Below are 19720 nucleotides of genomic sequence, written 5' to 3' on the forward strand. Positions count from 1 at the left end.
CCATGCAAAATATTTATATATACCCACTCACACAATATATACAAATATATGCATATATATATATACACACACACACATATATACTTATATATATGCACCCAACAGTTGAGAAGGTCATAAGAAAAAGCTAATCCGTTGGGATTGTCTGTGGCATAAGGTCACCTCTACACTTCGCAGGTGAGTGCAGCAACAAGGCATTTTCGTTGTGCAAAGAGAAGACTTCAAGCTTCTTGGCAAGCTGCACATACCTCAATTTAAAAACAATATCTGCACAGAATGAACGTGCCCAAGTGATTTGCAACTCCCTTTGCTGATCACGGAGCTCCCAGCACGTGACCCAAACTGGGTGCTGGACGCAGGTATGCCTAGCACCTACCAGAGGCATAAAACACCTACCAGAGGCATTAAATAGCTCATTTACAAATATGCTATTCCCATATCTCCCGCCTCCAATTGCTATCACTGTCTTCAGCGGACGAGTTTCCTCTACTAGCTTCTGTCTGCTCTGGATATATCTAAAGAACCCTTTGAAGTCAAAATATTCTTAGCAATTAGATCTTCTCTATTTCTTTTTGCCTTCCTAATTATCCTTTTAACTGCCTTCTGCTTATTTTAATAGATCTTCCTATCCTCCTCCTTACCAGACTGTTTATACTTTTTAAAAGCCTACTGCTTACTGCTTCTAATACTGTTTACATCTTCACTCAGCCACCTCAGCTCCGTCGCTGCTTTTTGCCTCATTTCAGAGTTAACCAGAGGAAATTTCCTCTCTGATCTCTATAGCAGTTTGTAAATACCTCCCATTTTTTTCTGCAATACGTTTCCCTTGTATCTGGGAGAGGGAACGAAGTCTCCTCTAGACCACAAAGCACTCTGAGAAAAATCCATATTCTTATGTATTGCTTTAGGCACACTTCTCTCCGCTGCTCTGCCTATCGCTTTTGCATTAGGAATATTAAACAGATTATTAATGACTGCGTCCCCTGTGTTCCCTAACTACCTTATTCATTATCATTTCCTGCCTGAAAAAGTAAACAAATAGCCTTTTGTGCTCAATGTTACAGGAGATTACCTATGAATTTCATTAGTTGTATCTCTACTAGGGGGAAAAAAATCAGTTGCAAGTACTTTGGTTTCTTGCAAGGGCTTACGCTGTGGTGTGCGCGCGCACGTGCAATGGTCCAACGTTTGCACAGAAGGTTTTGGAGCATCCCTTAGGGTTTGGAAGTGAGAGTAATTTAGGGTCCATTCGGCAGCAATGAGAGGGTATATTAAAGGGAGGCTCACTCAATATTTTCTCTGTTCCTTATAATCCTTCCCCAACCATCTGCTACTGGACACTGGGAAACAGGATACCAAAAGAGAGAGACAGAAAGCGAGATCTTTTGTTTAAACCACAGAATAGCCATTCTTTATAACATAACAGCAATTCTCCCCTGCCCAACTGCTAAACTCTGCCAGAAAACTCTGAAACACATATTCCATAGATGCAGAGAATAAGCAACAGCACCGAGATACGCAGCGTCCACAGTTTCCCTCGGTAGTTTGTTCTAACAGCTAACCAACCTCTCCCGTTGTTCCAAATTTCCACCTCCTACTCTTAAAAATATTTTTGCGTCTTCATTTTGTCATCTGAATGTTTGGAACCAGCTTCCAGGTATTGTTTCTTGCTACGCAGTTTGCTAAAACGAAGGGCTCTGGTACCTGCTTTTTTTTTCTTTTTTATAAACCCGCAGAGAACTGGCTCCATGAAGATAAAAATCAACAAGGGAGATTTTTTTTTTCCCCAGACTCTTATTGTCAGGGAGAGTTTCCCAGAATATGGTGCATGTCCCCAAATGTTTAGGAACAAATACCGATGAGTACTTCCTCTGACTCCTCAAATCCTTTCACTCCACTCACACCGTCTGTGTCTTCTCCAACTTTTCAACATCTCTTTAAAAAATGAGAAAACTGAAAATGGGGATATTGGATTAAAGCATAAGCAACAGGAGAAGATAGAATAGCTGTTCTCACATAGGTCTCTTGTTCTGCACACCCATGGTTTGCATCACCCCATTCCCACAGACTCAGTGACATTGCTCATGCTGCAGCAGTTGTCCCTTTCCCACCCCAAAGCCTGGTTTGGCATCTCTGCTCCTTCTCTGGTCTCCCCATCCCAAAAGCGCTTCCTCCAGCTCTCACCTCCAGATGCACTAATCCTACGATTCACCACATCAAACAAAGTTCATCTGATGGAGACTAACCAATAATCTAAATCCCTTTGACAGCTACACTCCCTCGTTACCTCATTTCCACCAACCCTTTCGCCATCTGCAAGTACAACCATTAGCCCCCAGGACTGTGGAGCTAGACCCCATGGGGCCACTGGCGATGCATATGGTCATCCAAGACCCTGTTCACGACCTGTTTCACACCAGCTTGATGCCACCAGAGGGTGTTTTGATGCATGACACCAAAACAGACATTTTGCCGGCTCGGCAAATGACACATCCTCCATCACTTCTGCTACAAAACAAGTTCAACTTGATATTCCCATCACCTCCTCCCCTACGTTCTGTGCACCCCTTTGCTTTGTCAGTCCTCGTCCCCACACTGATGTCAGGCTAATACAGTACAACAGCAGCATTCACCAGTTTTTCTGGAATATTCTCACTATATCCAAGTCCTACAGGAGAAAAAAAAAGATGGAAACCCAACGGGCAGACCCCACAGAAGTCCCCAGTGAACATCGCCCACACGTGCTGGGCTGCAAAACGCTCCCACCCCTCAGCCTCTGCTCAACACCCACACTGGTTAACGCTGGACCTGGAAGCTCTTCTGCACATGGGCTGTATCATACCTCTTCCTTACAAATAGGGAACAGCAATATTTATTAAACATGTCTAGTTTTTCTGCTTTATTATGCATTTTACCTCTCCTCAGTCGTGATAAGTCTACACAAACCATTATTAGAATTTCTTTTGTTCCTAATACAAATACTTTCTTACTGTTCCTTGCACTGACAGTCACAGATTTTTTTCCCTTGTGTTTTTAACTTCCTTTATCAATTTTCTGCACCTGATAACTTCTAACTCAAGGATAACTGTCATCTCTCCCTTTTATTATTCCCTTTTTTTCTTTTAATTCTCACCAGCACAGTGCTGCCCGGCTTCCACATGGGCTTAGTCTGCTTTTGTGGGAGGGTGGCCAGCGGGAGAGGAGGCAGGAGAGGGGAGCTCAGGGTCCTGCACAACGCAAGCTGCATCCTAGTTTTACAATAATTTTAAACCCAGACTACGGTTCTCATTTCATGGCGGAGACCATCCTTTGCTAAAAAGCACCTGTGAATGACACAGAGGACAACAGATCCTGGAAAAGTAAAACTCAGGATCCACGTGGTGCCTTTTTGTCTCCGAGGACCCGCTTGCACAGCCAGGCGGGTTAAGAGGGTTGCAAGGTGTGATGTGAAGGAGGGCTTACGCCAAAGGGGACAGACCCCTGCAAGAAAGCCAGATGCCATCAAAACCAAAATGAAAACAGATGCCAGCATATAAAGGCCTATTTAAACTAAAGCCTGAGAAAATCAAACACAGGTAGGAGAACATCCAGTTTAAAAGTGAAGCATTTTTTATTGATGAGGTCATAAATGTACGGTATCCCTGAAAAACTTTATAAAAATTCAGGTAGGAAACAAAAGACTCAAGGAATTACAGTCCATATCTAAATAACGTAGGAATGATGGAGCTGTGTTGATGACAGAGATGCAAAGTGCAGCCTAATAAATTAAATGTGATTACTATGTCAGTAGACAGCAAAGAACCTTTACGGCCTGGACGCCCACCCGAGAAAGGCAGAGTACAGCTACAGCATCAGTGAGCACAGCAGGATGCTCAAAATGTCAAGGAATACCAGAGAGGCTGCCGGTCTCTGCCAAGGCAGAAAATACAATTTCAGTAACAGGAGAATTCAGTTAATCCCACAGAGACTTGCAAATGTGAAAGCAGGTTCGATGCAGAAATGATGTTCTAGGTTCCCCATAGGACCTCTCCCTGCACCATGTCCTCAGGCAAACACACGTCGGAGAACGCAGCTGTCCGTGTGTCCTGCTCTGCTCTTCATGGACAACGAGCCTTGGTACGAGCAGGAGGACACCCGGCATTGCCAGGGATGGAGGTATGGGCTCTGTGCAGCCCCTCAACCCACACTCAGCCCTGCTGCTCCCGTACCTTCTGGGGCTGGTCGCATAGACGTGACTCAAGAGAGAACCTTCAAACCCCAGCCCTGCTGTAGAGCCCATCCACCAGGCAGCCAAAACTGAAAGTCTTCAGAACACAACAGCCACACCAAAAAAGTCCATTATGCTAACACTTAATTAAAGGGTACTTAAATGGGAAAATGTGTTAAAAGAGTGTTAATGGAGCAGCTAAAAGGGCTTGCAAGTGAGGTGGAGAACTTGGAGAAGATGGTTATCACCTGCCAAAGGGGTCTTGTTAAACAAATAAGCACAGTTGAACAGCAGAGTCAAAAAAGGCTATTAGAAACAAAAAGACACTCTCAGAAAGAAATCAAAATTATGAGAAGGTAAACTCAAGGAAGCTACACTTAAAGCGTTAAAAAGCCAATCCAGAAAAAGATTTTGAGAAACAGGTAGCTTAAGGAATAAAACTTAATTTAAAAAAAAAAAAAAATCAAACACACAAGCACCAGAAGTCTGCCAGATTCTGGTACAAATCAAGCACTGAATAAAGATAAAACCACAGGATAAAAATTCAACGTCTTTGCACCAGTGCTCACTTGCAACAGGGCTCAGCAGTTCCCCTCTTGGACTCTTCCTTCATCAGGAATGAGCTGATATCTGCCTCAAACTGCAGGGTCACCAGAAAAAGATGCAGACCTGCCTAGCAAAATCAACAGCAAAAAAAACAGACCCTACAGGGATGGACAGTATCCACCCAAAAGTCTGAAAGGCACCATACAACTGTTTGGGTTGAAAAGGACCTTAAAGACCATCTAGTCCCAACCCCCCTGCCACGGGCAGGGACACCTTCCACTAGACCAGGTTGCTCCAAGCCCCATCCAACCTGGCCTTGAACACTGCCAGGGAGGGGGCAGCCACAGCTTCTCTGGGCAACCCGGGCCAGGGTCTCACCACCCTCACAGCAAAGTATCAGCCTCCGTACCTAAGAACCAGAAAGTAGTGAATGTGACCCCACTGCGTTAGAAGAGCTACAGAAGAGATCCAAGGAACTAAGAACCGCAGAACTTCATTTTTGTAGCAGAAAATTTAGTACAAACAGTAATTAAAAAAATAAAAATCAGTGTTCACACAGGTAAAAAGGAAACACCAAGAATCAATATGGCTTCTGTAGGTAGTCGTAACTCGCTAAGCTATTAGGACTGTTGGCAAGGGTCAATGTGCGAGTAGAAAAGGGTGAGCAGTGTAGCTCACCTGGATTCCAAAAAGCCTTAAACAAGTTTCCTCTACAAAGGCTCTTACGGCAAGTAGACTCACAATACTTTCGTATGCACAGGATAAAGAAGTCATCTCATTGATTAACAACTGATTAAAAGATGGAAAATAAAGGGCAGAAATAGTTCATTATCACAGTGGGGTCCTGCAGACATCTGCTCCACGCACCAAGTAAGATTTGGGGAAAGTAACACACCAGAGGAAAAACGAGGAGATACACAAAATCAAGGTATCTAAATTAGACATTAGCATTCACAAAAGCAATCGAGGAGACACTGAGGGCACTTCTCCAGCAGCGTGTGTGTTCGATGGTAGCCAGCAAGGCAACAACTAATTATGAGTAAAACTGAAAATGTACCAATGCACAAGGCTGCACCCGTAGCGTTGTGCATAGTTCTGGTGATCCCATCTTGAAAGTGACTGCAGAAATAAAACAGGACAAAAGCAAGGCAACAAGGGCGATCCAGCAGGAGAAACTCCCGTGGCGTGTCCGGGGTGTCCACGAACAGCCCCGGGGAGCAGCACCCCAAGGACAGGCAGGGAGAAGCGGCACGCAGGATGGCTGGTCGCTGCTTCCCAAAGCACAAAGCTAAACCCCAAAAATAAACCCCACAAGCAAATATTTTTCACACTCCCATTTGCCTAAATAAATTGCAGACGCTGCAATTACCCAAATCATTGCCTCGGTGGGCGGTAACGCCAAGCTACTGAAAATCCACATAACAAGGGGCTGCAGCACGTCCTAGGGACAAGATGCGAGAACCCTCCAAAGGGTGGGCACAGCACTGAGAAGCAGAGGTGAGAAAGAAACAGCACGATGCTATAGCTGCCAGAGTGGAAAATAAAGCTATTATTAGTAAATCATCCGTCCTGTACCTGGAGTTACACAGGACACAGGTATAAGACAGTTCCTGCCCTGCAGAGCTTGCTGGCAAGGCTGCAGGCTCACAAGAAAACCCAGGAAAGAGTTGGCAGTATTGTTTTCTTCTTCTAATTTATGTACTTGGTCGCCACCCAACATCTGGTGATGGAGGAACGAGAACCAAAGCTGCTGATGGCTTCAGCATCTCATATTAAAAGGCATCCCCCGTAAAAGAGAGGGCATCAAAACATCTAGGGAGGGTAGGAGAAACCAACGACCTCAACTTGAGACAGCAGAGAGCTCATGCAAAGGGACGGATGTGGAGACGTGGCTTAGAGCAAAATCTCCTCCACCTTCAAATAGAGAAACACAGCAATGCAGAAAGCTGAGGAAAATACTGGAGGATGGATTTGTAGAGGTGTCCAAGAGGGGAAAAATGGTTATGATCCAGCATCTCACCTTCCTCATGCAGCATTAGTAATAGTTCTCGCACAGAAATTAGGAACGGAGCCAGTGTGTTTGCTGGGTCTTCGGCTTCACTGGGGGATGCTCTTTGAGTCAGCTTTGGGTCACCTTTGAAACCCCTCAACTATCTCCAGAAAGAAAGAACAAGCCCAAATTCTTCGAGTTTACAGCTTGCTGCGATGTCTACTTGGAAAAAATCTAACAAAAATAACTAAGGAAAATGTTTTAAAGTTATGATGTCTCCAAAAAAATGTTTCTGCAGTTTGCTTTTGAAAAATTTCCTACTGCTTTTTTGGGTTTGTGGGATCATTAAAATAGCTGAGCTGGGAACGTCATTTACTTCGTTGGTTTTGCTAAGAAAGAGTACCTTCTGGAACGGAACAGTGGGGATGTTTATGGGGGAAAAAAGGCTTTTTGTGAACAAAATGGATTCAACTATTGATATGCAAAACAGACCAAATGATTATTCATATAACAAACTATTATAACATGATCAAACTTTAAATGTTAGGAAAAAAAACCCACCACAACACTTTGGCCCAAAAGAAACTAAACTGTATTATTCCTGGTACCACAATATTTCTAAATGAAAGCATGTATTAATGGAACACAGTCCTCGTATTTATCGCATAAGGGCTCTCTTGCCATACAGAGAGTTAAGGTAGAGGGACGGTGTGTTTTGGAAACAATGTTGGCCGAACACTTGAAAATTACATAAATCCAGAGGAGACAGGTAATTTTTTTTTTGCTATTTTTGGATAGAAGGAAGGAAGAAGCTTGAAAAATGTAAATATTCTAATGCCATTTTTCCTCCAGAATGATATTTTCTCATGATAATATTCTCTTAACAAAACGAAATCCTTCTGTCCTCCAGAGTCCAAGGGACAGGCTGAAGCACAGGAATTAGGTACCATTTTACTGACTTCAGTCAAAGCTACTTGTGGGGAAATTTCACCACAAGCCTAAATCCCTGCAGGACTGGTCCCTAAGTGAATTCCTAAGCAGAATAAAAATTAAAGCATTGAAGATTAAAAAAAAACAAAAACAAACCACCACACATCCAATGAGGAAAAGTCAAGATACAAATGGAAAATTCCTTCCTGGCTCCATGGATGCTAATTGCATACCTTATGCTAGGAGCTGAGTATCATAAATTTCTACATATATATTTAATTAGGTTAATTTGTAAAACGTAGACATACGTCTGCTTGAAGTAGACAGGAACATCTCATTTTATACATTTTAAAGATCACATAATGAACTACAATCACAAACACTGTTTATGCTGGAGTAGGAAGGCCAAAGAGCTCTCCGTAAAAGGAGGAAAGCACAAACATTTATGAGTCAGACAAACAAACATCCACAACGTGTGACTGCCATCTCCTCCGCGTTATCAGAAACCAAAAGCAAATGGAGCATTCTCAGCGAATCCACTTTTTAGCAACCAAACCAATTAAGACCCCAGCATTTAAAAAAAAAAAAAAAATACATGCAAGGTTTCAGGAAACGTGCCTCCTCTTCCTCTCGATTTTGGGGTGTTTTTCCTCATTTACGAATGGCACCGCTATTTCCATTGAGGATGCTCCCGTGGACTCATGCCCACATCCCTCCGACGTCTGCGAGCCGCTTCCAGGCGCGGGAATTGCATCGCTGCTCTCAGACCACGCACGATACAACTTGGACCTCGCGAACTTGCTCTGGATGTATTTTGCCTCCACCTAATGCAATTTATTTGGATACATTTGCATTTTTTACTTCTCGCCCAGCGTCCTCCCCGGCTCACGGCAGAGCAGGTCCCCCTCCAAGGCTGTCTCTCTGGCAATGTCCTAACAAACCTGATTAAGAAGAAACGCTAATTCTAACTTCTGTTATGACCAACCAGCCAAATTTATAGGCCTCTAAAACAAAGACAGATAAGAAGGTAAAAATATCCCTCCCTCGGAGTTAATATGTCCTATGCCTCGGTGGTATCAACCATAACCAGATAGCTGAAGCCACAGACCCCAAAGCAGTCTAAACATGACCGAGTCAAAATACACCAGGGGACAGTCTTCCTCGTGTTCAATTATTAAATCCTTCGCTGGTGAAGTTCATCTCCAGCCCTCCAGCCCACGCCGATCCCATCAGCTCACACCCACCACCAAGCACCCATCCTGGCAGCCCCAGGGTCACCAACTGCCAGGTCCCAACTAGTCCCCCCGTGTTGCTGCCACCACTGTCACCCCAAGGATGCACTCGAGCATCTCGAGAGCCCGACGTGGGCGCCTGTCGACAGAACCACCCGACTGCAAACAGAAACCCTGCCAATTCCCAATGGGATTTTCAGATCCCCTCTGCTACCAGCCGGATCCAAATCCAGCTGTGCCTCTCTACACGGGTTTCAAAAATGCATACAGAAATTCAAAAAGGTATTTTGTTTCCAGCAAATAGTAATCCAGTGTCCTTACAGCCCTCCCTTCTCGCCCTCAAAATTACAAATATCACAAATGCCGGTAAAAGCTCAGGATTTGCAGCCCACAGACCTCAAGTGACAGATTTACACCCAGAAAGCAGTAGCTGTTCTTGGGTTTCAAGCTACGAACCCACCGGGGCCATTTGCACACTGTTCACTAGGATGCTCTGAGCTCAGTTTCCAAACTACACCCAACAGTCTGCAGACTTAATATAACAAATTCTACAAATCTGCTTAAATAGGGTTTCATTCTCCCCTTGCGTAGCCAAGTAATTAAAATAGTAATAAATAAAAAAATCCTCACCAAAATAGGGACAACTCGATTTCAAGCGTGCACCCCAAAGACTCCACAGCACCTTGAGCCCTGGCTGAGGACCACGACCACACTCGTTGACCCAGCGGGGTCAACCCACATCACTTCACGTTTTCCTCCAGGTTCCCCTCCCGGCTCTCCCACACCAGCAGAGCTGTTGGCTTTGGTTGCTGAGTTTTGAAAACTGAGGTTTAATACTTCTAAAAATAGGTCTAAAGCAATTAAATACTTGTACTAAAATTGTTCTCAGCATACTGGAAGCAGAACCTAAATGACGGGCCTTCAACGCAAGCACACCCAACTTCTGCTGAAAACTCACTTCTGCTGCTATTTTCAGGGAGGAAAGGATACCTACACCCACACAGAGTAAAAAATTAACTTTCAAAAAATTACTTGCTGCCTGAGCGTATCTAGAGAAATGAAATTCCAACAAGTATTAAAACCTGAAGACCCTGGAAACACGGCAGTGCCATAGGGGCGTCAGCACCGGGATGTGACCACGTTTGGCCCATCGCAGCTCCTGAGCCAATGGAAAGGTCTGACAAACACGGCTGTTCTCACTTCCAGCAGTTGCTGAGATACTGAACCTTGTGCGATAAAAGTCCTGATTTCTAGAACAGTCCAGAGGATACCGATGGCTCACCAAGGTCTGACCCGAGCGCTGCCGAGCCACTTGCTGGCACGGACCCGATGGTCCACGCAGCATCCCAGACTCACCGGAGATCTGCTCTCTCCATCGATGAGCTGAGTCTCTCAGACACATCCATATGCATAAACACGTACACGCATGTATTGATCCCTCATACATACGACGGCTCCGGCAGCCCCCAGCCTCTCTCACACGCACCGACGTTCGCGCTTCCCTGTGTCAGCCCGCTACCAGCGCAGGCACAATCTCCAGTCGCCGCTTTTCCACTTCCAGCATCATTTTTCACATCACACCAGCCAAATATAGATGTGAAACAAACAGGAATACTGTAAATTAAAAGCGAGGAAGGCCTGGCCTATATAATTAAATCTTTGCAGGTACAGTACACCAGCTAAACCTTTCTAAGCGCACGCTGAAGAGTGCCTGGGCGATACAGGTGCGAGAGATAAAGACAAAGGAGAAAGACTCCCAAGAAGAGCCACCCTAGCAGAGGAACTGGTATGGTGACACCGGTCCCACTGCTGAAAAGCATCAAGCACAGCCACCCCAGGCTCTTTGCACGGGGTGCAGCTTCTCTGGAGGCAGCACAGCTCCATCAACCGCAAGTCTCATCACCTGGTAGGAGCCTGAAACTCTGCCCTGACCTCGTCCAAGAGTCACCCGGGCCAATCCATGCCCACGGAGGCAGAAGGACCAGGGTTCAGCTGGTTTGACATCCCCAGGGAAGGCACAATGTGCCCTGTGTCCCCCACCCACAGCCTCCACTCCCCGAGCTGCCTAACACAGCACCCCAGCCAGAGCAAGGGCTTACAGCGTGATGACAATGACACTCACAGGTGGGTCAATGAACCTGAGCTACCTGCCAATGAATTGCCAAAAAACCTCCAAAAGATTTAGAGCATAAAAACTCTTCTACATGGGTACGGAGGCGGTTAGAGTAGGGGTACAGGGTCTGAGCTGCTAATTCACTTCTACACAACTCATACCCTCAGTGCTGTATCCTTCCCCAAATACCCCTCTCTGAATAAGACTCTTTGCAGTAGCACTTTCAAAGAGTACAGAGGAGGATTTTCTCTAGTTAACCTCTTTTTTCTGCCACTTCCCATTTTGGGAGCAACAAACAGAGACTCAAATAAGTAAAACCCAAGTAACTCAGAAAAGCCATCATGCAGCTTGTCTGGCACCTCCACATGCATTTACACACTCCATGGTGTCGGTGTATAAACCCATGTTACAGGAGATCACCTACGTCCACCATTTTCATATCCGACCTTGCCCATTTCAGAGGCTAGCAAAGCAATTTCTGTGCGGGAAGAGCCCAGACTGCTGACCCCAGCCCAAAAGGAAGACCAGGGCTCAAGCTCAACTTCACACACCACCGCAGTCCCACCAACGCCAACGAGAACGCTCAAGGGGAGACGGCAAATAAGGCCCAGGACTGTGGGAGAACAGATTCAAGGTCCAAATATCCAACGTCAACCAAGGGAAAGCAACCCTGCCTTTACTAACACCCTGGTCCAAGAAGTAGGGCATGGCAGCTTTGATATCTCCAGCACACACGTGTCTTGGGAAGGGATCTGCTCCACAGAAAGGGCATGTCCTCCAGCCCTTCCCTTCTTCCAAAGAAGACACAAGTGTGTAGCAATGCCTCCTACATCCCATGACTCACCTGACCGCACAGCAGCTACAGGTGCATCTGAGCTTCCCCAATACCAGGCAGGGGTAGGAGGCCCCAAACTCTGCTCCATCCAGAGCCAACCACGCCGCTGCAGCCACAGGCTTTGCGGAGAACCAGCTGTCACTATTATATTCTATATGTTATATATTATATATATTAATTTCTTTCCACTCCCTTTCTGCTACAACTTCACCCCACTCCCACTGTCGCCAGAGCTAACCAAGGTAACCGGGAGCCACATGCCGTGCCTCTCCCACACAGGGGCACCTAGTCAACCCCTTCACCGTACACCACGTGCCGCTGCCTTCCCAGGTCCCTCTTCCCACTCCTGGTGCCACGGCTTAAAAATGCAGCTCTGGCACGACCGCCAACGAGGCAGAGCCGCTGTGACAAGTTGCACCAGAGCCATGTGCCACTGATGAAAGACGCATCGCAAATGGTTATTTTTCGTATACTATCCGTGGTAAACAGCATCATTCATTTCTATTCCCTCGCTCCAGACAAATCAATGATTGTTAATGCAAAGTCAACACGTCCAGATGTAGTTTGCATACTAGTTAACCACTAAATTGGCATCACATAGTACAAAATAATCAAGAGACATTCAAGGAACCAAACAAAAGCAAAAAGGAGGCAGATGACTAGCAATTAATCCATAAAAGACCTTTAAAAATTAGAAACTTCTTTCCCAGAAAACACGGTATGGCCAAACTGAATCCATAAATGCAAAATTCTAAACATATGTAACGCTAGACGCTCAAAATTTAGAAATTACAAGAAATAAATATTTCATGGTGCCATTTACTCGTGTCCCTTACCAAAATGCAACCCCAGCCTCCAGCCACGCTTGCAGTCCCTGCCCAGGCGCCTCTTCCCCTCGCGCTCCCCTTTTGGTCCCCACTTGGCACACTGTGTACAAACAGGGCCTACTCCTGCAAACGGCACCTCTGACAAAATTCACATTTATGGGCAGCTCCCCACGACTGCGGGACTAACCTCATCCATTTTATAGCCCCCAGCACAATTAGCGCACAAACATTTGCTTACGAGGATCTGAGCGTGAACTGGAGCAACCCGCAGCGCCCTGTCTAATACCAGCAGGTCAAGGTGGGATCCAGCAAACCCTTCTGCACGTGCAGGATGCTTCAGGGATGCACAGAGTCCCACAGAAACTACCTGGGCTGGGCGACCACGCGCTCCCCTACATGGATAATGCCCTTCCAACATCTGAGCGATGCCAGAGATGCTCAAGCTGAGACCGCTGGTGGCTCAACTCACCACGCCAAGGACCTTGAAAGGTGCAATTCCCAACACCACTCACCCACCCAGAGCTAGCGCGGCCCCGAGGGGAGCTGGGCCATGGGGAGCTGGGCCATGGCGACCAGCCCAGCAGCCAGCACCGAGGACCAAGCCCCACCACACCATGGTGGGAAGGTTTAAATCCTTCAACAGTCACAGCATCCAGAGAAGCAGGCATAAATCCTGAATCTGTATCAGCACGAGCCTTACAGCAGGGTTTCAAACTCCCCCCCCCCCAAAAAAAAAAGAAAAAGGAAATTAATCTAATTTTTAGAACACTAATTTCACTACCACACTTGCATAATTGCAAACTTGACTGTGCACCACTGGGGCCATGTGACTGCCCCCGTGAACCAAACTATTCACGGCGTTGCATGATGGCAGTGATATATATTTAAATTATTCTGGAGTTATGCGAATAACGTCGTAAGGTTTTTTATGGCACTTGTGTAAATATTATCTACTACTTTAATAATATTATGTCTATTTTCATCCAGGGATGAAAATATGTCTATTTTCATCTTCACTGAGGATGCGGTACTTGAAATTTTTCTTTTTTTAAAAAAATACATCTCAGTTATGTCACAAGAAATCTGTTAGTATCGCTCTGCCGGGCTCCCTTCCTCCCCCTCCCCGTTCCAGGCTGCCAAACAGCAATTTTTAAAATGATAAATATTGATCAACTTTCCAGGAAAATAAAAAAAAAAAAAAATCCCCCTGAAAGCAGACTGCGACGAAAAATTATGAAAAATTTTTCAAGCAGGAGGAGGTTTCTCCTGGAAGGAGACCGGCACACAGAAAGGTTCGATTCAGAGACCCATTATAACGTCAAGTGTAGCTTTTCATCACGGGCGGAACATATAATGGAAGCCGTTGTTTAAAAGAAACTGATATACACAGAGTTAAAAGATTGTAAAGGTTGCGGTACGCGCACCTACGGCATGACAGCATCCCCCCAAGTTGAGCCGAGCACTATGGCAGCGCGTTCTCAGCGCTGCAGAGCAGACGTGCAACATGCAAAACCACGGCAAAGAGCGGCAGAAAATCCACTTATTCCCACAACAGCTGAGAACAGGTTAAAACAGATATAAACTAGGGCCTTTCAAGTCTCAATTCCTCTATTTTAGGATAACACGATAAACTTTAAAGATACAACTGTAAACTGTTGTCATATTGACCCAAAATTGAATATATGTCATTATTTGTAATTAAAACGCAGCACCCATCCCTGTGTGTCCCCCCACCCCAAAGCACAGCCAGGGTGTTGCTCCCCAGATCTCGGGGTGAGGGTGTGGGGCTGCGCAGAGAAAAAGCAGCATCAAAAGATGTCCGTTGGGAAAAAATGTATGAAACCTTAAAAAAAAATAAATTACAGCTAAACAGTTTCTTTGGGTATAATCATAGAGTAAGTGAAAGTTACGAGGTACAGCTCAAGGAAGGGAATTCCTGGAGTATAAGAATATGGAAAAGCCACCACGTTAAAGCTTCCTGGATGAAACCATGAATAAAATAATTCTCCAGGATTTTTAATCCAATTTAGAGCATTGTGTGTCATTTTGACCCATATGTGCCACCCTGCTCTAACTGCACCACTGCTGGGCTGGCACCGTGCGACTCGCTTCATTATTTGCTAAAAAAGAGATTCAGGAAGAGGGTGGGTCCTTTTCGGGGGGGGGGGGAGAGGAGAATAAATGCAAAAATAAAAATATGAAGTTGACATTTCAGAGTATTTTCTCCTCCACCCAAGAGTTATCCTGCTCTGCAAATTTTTTCCACTGCCCCCCCCCCCGCCTTTGAGTAACCCAAAATGTGAAACAAATAAAGGGGAGGAGGGTGAAAAACAGCCCCAGAACCCTGAATTCACCAGCCACTCCTGTCTAATTCCAAACAAATATCAAGTTACAGTGAAATTAAAATCAAAACAGGAAAAAAAAAAAACACAAAACAAAAAAAAAAAAACTTTTCAGGGGTTTGAAATTCAGATTTAAAAATTAATTCTGGACTGAAATTTAATTTTTTTTTTTAAGCGCCTGGATTTCAGCATTTGTGAGTGGGTGCCCGGCAGCTCCAGGAGCTCACTTCTGAGTTCAAAATTTAAAAATGCCTTTTTCAAAAAAAAAAAAAAAAAAAAAATCAAACTGCTGCAGCTGTGGAGCCAGCCATCTTGCTATTTTGTCCCCATTTTAGAGAGGAGACTGTGTCAAGGTTGGTAAAACTCAATGTTGACCTAATCTTTCCCTTCCTCTCCCTCCCCCACTTTTGGGTGGAAAGGCCATGGATCTCTCCTATATTGCTTTTTTTTTTTTCCCTTGAAACAATGCATGTTTCAGTGCTCTTTTGTTATTTATTTTTAAAAAGATCAGGACCAAGACCCCAGTATTCAAGGGCAACCCTACAATAATAAACCAGTGTGTGCACAGTGCAGAATTCACAGGCACCCCGTAACAGCAAAATAATAGGAACATAACAGCATTTTTAAAAAAAAAAAAACTAAACTAAAAAAATTATGAAAAAAAAAGATTTTCAATTCAAACTCCAGGAAGGCTTTCTAGTAACAGTCAAGGAGAAAAAGGATTTTGAAATTGTGAAAAATATCATGACTGAGCCCTTTAAAGGCACTTTAGTTTTACTGGTTACAAAAAAAAAAAAAAATCAAAATCACTAAATCTGCAATTATTTTTTCACAATATTGTTAAATATGCATATTCATAATATGGCGGACCTTATAATAAACCTGTGTAAATACTAGATTTATATGATCCACAGTCTCTGGAGTTGTTACAGTGTGTGTGGTTAAAAAAAGAAGAAAAAAAAAAAACCTAAAAACCCTACTATGGAAATTTTTTTCTGTACAAAAGAAGTAGGAAATTAAATGCTGGAAACTATGTTTTAATTATGCCAGGAGAAACCATCAGAAAAGCCAAGAAATTCAAAAATAAAACTGACATTCGACTCTTAATTTTGCTTGTCCTCGTGTTTTCCTGGACTGCATTTAGAACCTCATTGTTTAAAAGCAGTTTTGCATGAAATCCAAAATCACTAAAAAAAAAAAAAAAAAAAAAAAAAATTTGGGTGTGTCCACAGCAAATTTTCTATGCTCTAATTTTCCTGCAAAACTCCTCATTTGAAACAAATAACTTTAAGCACTGCAGCAAACAAACAAACAAAAAAAAAAATCAGTTTTGGCACAGCGTGCTGCACAAGTTCAAAATTACAATGAAGTACAATTCCTAATTGCTCCGTAACAGCAATTCTCCCACTTTCCCAAACTCATCATTTTATTGCAGCTAACCCAAGGGTGCCCATCTCAAACTTGAATTACTTTCATTTCCCAGCACTGTGCTACTCCCGGGCTCCGTTTTCCTCCAGAAAAAAAAAGGGGGGGGGAAACCTGAATTCATTCAAATTCCAGCTTAATTTTCATTTACATATTAGCTGGGCTTTGCCTCTAAAGGGACAAAATGAAATTTGCGGGGCGAAGCGGGCGGACCTGGGGGGTGCGGCGGGGGGACCCCGGCCCCGCACCGCCCCGCCGGCCCCAACTTTTTTGATAAATAAGAAATAGCAGAATATTTCCTCTTTTTTTTTTTTTTTCAATTTTAATTTCTCTTTTTTTTTTTTTATTTACGAAATAGTCTCCTCTAGGTGGCGTCGTTTTAATGGAAAAAAAAAAAAAAAAGACACCCCAAACCTACCGTTCGGGAGGAAAATTAGAGAAGGAAAAAAAAATAAAAAAGAGGAAAAAAAAAAAAAGCCCCGAGAAGGGGAACGGGGGAGCGGCGAGAGGGAGCGCGGCGGGCCCGGAGCGCGGGGCCGGCCGGGCCGGGCCGGGGGCAGGCGGGCGGGCCGGGGTGCGGGCGCCGGGCCGGGCCGCGGCCGGCGGCTCGTCCCCGCCGACATGGCTGCTGGGCGCCGCTTTGTTTTCCGCCCCGGGTCCGAGGGGGGCGGCGGGGGCCGGTGCGGGCCGCGGCGGTCCGGGGAGCCGTGGCCCGGCGGCGCCCCCCGCGCACTGCGCCAAAGCGCCGCCGGCGGGGCTCCGCGACGGGGCGGCTGCGGCTGCCGCCCTCCCTCCCTTCCTCCCCGCTCCCTCCGCCTCCCCCCGGGGGACACGCCGCCCGGCCGTCGCGTACCTGCGCTCCCGTCGCCGCCGTCGCCGCCGCCGCCGGAGCGGAGCCGTCCGGCTGGTTCATGAGGCTGGGGCGGGAGGCAGGCGAGCCCCGCGCCGCCGGGGCCTGCGATCCGCCGCGCACAATGCCGGCGCCGCCGCCGCCGCCGCTGCCTCCTTTCCGCCCTCCCAGGAGCGGCGAGTGGGGGCGATGCCCCCGCTGCGCGGGTGGGCGGCTCGCCGGGCTGCTGCAGCCCCCCTTCCCCCCGGGGGCATGGGCCGGGGCGGCCGCCGCGGGCACGGGCGCTGCCGCTAGCGGCGCGGCGCGCAGGGCTGGGCGGGCGCCTCCCGCTGCCGAGCCCGCGCCGCCGCCGCCGCCATCACGAGCCGCTCTGGGGGCAGCTCCAGCCGCAGCGCGCTCGCAGCCAGCGGCGGCGGGAGAAAGGGGCTGAGTCTGGCCCAGCGCGGGAGCCGCGCCGCGCCGCCGGCCGGCCCCGCGCTGCCCTCCGCCCCCGCGCGGCCCCGGCCCGGCCCGGCCCCGCGCCGGGCACCGCCGCGCCGCGGCCGCCCAGCCCGGCCGCCGCCGCCGCCGCCGCCCGGCGGGCGCGGGGCCGCTCCGCGCCGTGGGGCCGCGGCGCCCCCCGTGGGGTGGCCCCGCGCGGGAGACGCTGAGGGGAACGGGGCTGGGGGGGGATGCGGCCCCCGACCCGCAGCCTGCCCCCGAGCAAAGCGCCGGGGTCTGGCCCCCCGCCTCGCCTGGGGGGCCCCGGCCTGGCCCCGCGGGCGTCGAGGCGGCCTCGGCCCGGGCGGGAGGTGAAAGCCCTGAGGGCTGTAGCCGGGGTGAGAGCCCCGGGGTCCCGCACGTAACCCCCGAGTCTCCCGGGACGGTCGCTCCTCGTGGCAGCTGAAGGCGAAGGGCCCTGGGGCGAAGCGGGACCCAAGGGGAAAGGGGGTGTGAGGGGACGGGCGGGACCGGCAGAAGAGTCTGGGCAGCATCGCCCCTGCTTGTGCTCCCCTTCTTCACCCCGCAGCACGGCCGTCGTTTGAAGCACCGTCTGTCCTGTCAGCCCCGAAGCTCCCACATGTTGATCCCCCCCATGTCTGAGAGCTGTTTCACCATGAAAGTCTTTCCCCATCCTCATGTGAAACTCATCCCAACACCATCTCCCTTTGCAAACAGCTTTTCCTCGGCACGTGCTCACGATGCTCGGTGCCACCCAGCAAACTTCACTATTTTCTTCCAAAAAGAAAAAAAAAAAGCAGTGCTTTTCTTCCCCTGAAAAACATACACCATTAAGTATAAACATAATTACATCTTGTGCATACCTGGTGTTTTTCTCCCCTGTGAAGCACTGCCAAAAAGAGTTATTAATAGTATTAATAAAATAGTCTGAACTCATGGATTTCCCTACCCCGGCCCGTGAAATTCTCATTCCCAAGAGCTCCACAAAGATAGAAATTTGTGAAGAGTCCAACGCTGATTTTGTTCTTGTTGCCCAGCCTAAAGATAGCTTCAAAGATATTGCAAAACACAAATTTATTTTTGCTAGTATCTTTCATGCAGATTTCATTCCAAAACGCTGTACGGTCAGATAATGTAATTACAGAGCTAAATAAAAGCAAAGGGGCAGGGGAACTGGTGGAGCCGTTGGGCAAGGGAAGATGTTTTCCGAATGAGTTTAGAAGGGATGTGGGAAATCAAGAGGCAAAAACCACTCATAAGGCTCTTTCACCCCCAGAGTCGGCATGAAGAGGAGCCAGAAGGAATCCCCTGTGGGCCAGAATAAAGCAAAAGAGGGTGTTTAACACATAATACAGTTTGAGGAAGGTTTGGGGAAAAATGCCATTTTGATGTGGAGTTTGCAGGATGAGAAGTCACATAGAGATGCCCGCAACAGCCTTCGGGAAACCTGCTCTCTGCCCTCCTTCCTGAAGTCAAAGCTTGGAGAGAAAAGATCTCACCCCTCTGTCTACCGTGGTGTCCAAGGGCCTGTTTCGAGCAGTCACTGCCTGCTTTTAAACTTCTTCAGCTGTGGAGAATCCATCACAACTCGTTGTGACTCGGCCAACCATTCCTCACCTCCACTGCTGAAAGACGAAACTGTGACTCACTTCTAGCCTCACCCTGCTTGGCTCCCATTCGGTATGTTTGTAACGTGGAGGTGCCTCCTGCCATCCCGTGTCCATGAGCCGCGTAGGTAAATCATCCCTTTGCCTTATTTTGGGGCCTGTCTTCCCTCTGGAAGGGCAGCGTTTGAGCTCTCCAAGCTTCCTCAGCCCAAACCTTCTCCCATTTCTACTGACTGTGGACACAGAATGGATGCAGGAATCGAGCAGCAATCAGGGAACTGCCAGAGGCACCAACCACATCTTCTTTTTCATACATATTTTTTCAATGGCCTTTTATTCTACTTTGGCTGTCCAACCAACGTGGCCATCAGGCAG

The 19720-nt window shown here is 47.2% G+C and overlaps 1 protein-coding gene across 12 annotated transcripts in view; it reads right to left on the reverse strand.

Annotated features, from left to right (window-relative positions):
- ZNF618 (zinc finger protein 618) overlaps positions 1-17371 on the reverse strand; it is a 156536-nt gene extending 139165 nt beyond the window's left edge. For all 12 annotated transcript variants that reach the window (XM_068413870.1, XM_068413867.1, XM_068413863.1 and 9 more), the window contains exon 1: positions 17301-17371. In XM_068413870.1, coding sequence (XP_068269971.1) covers positions 17301-17360 — 60 coding nt within the window. In that variant the 5' untranslated portion in view covers positions 17361-17371. The remainder of the gene's footprint in view (positions 1-17300) is intronic.
- Positions 17372-19720: the final 2349 nt, after the last annotated feature.

This window comes from Nyctibius grandis, chromosome 16, assembly GCF_013368605.1.
Source record: "Nyctibius grandis isolate bNycGra1 chromosome 16, bNycGra1.pri, whole genome shotgun sequence".
NCBI lineage: Eukaryota > Metazoa > Chordata > Aves > Nyctibiiformes > Nyctibiidae > Nyctibius > Nyctibius grandis.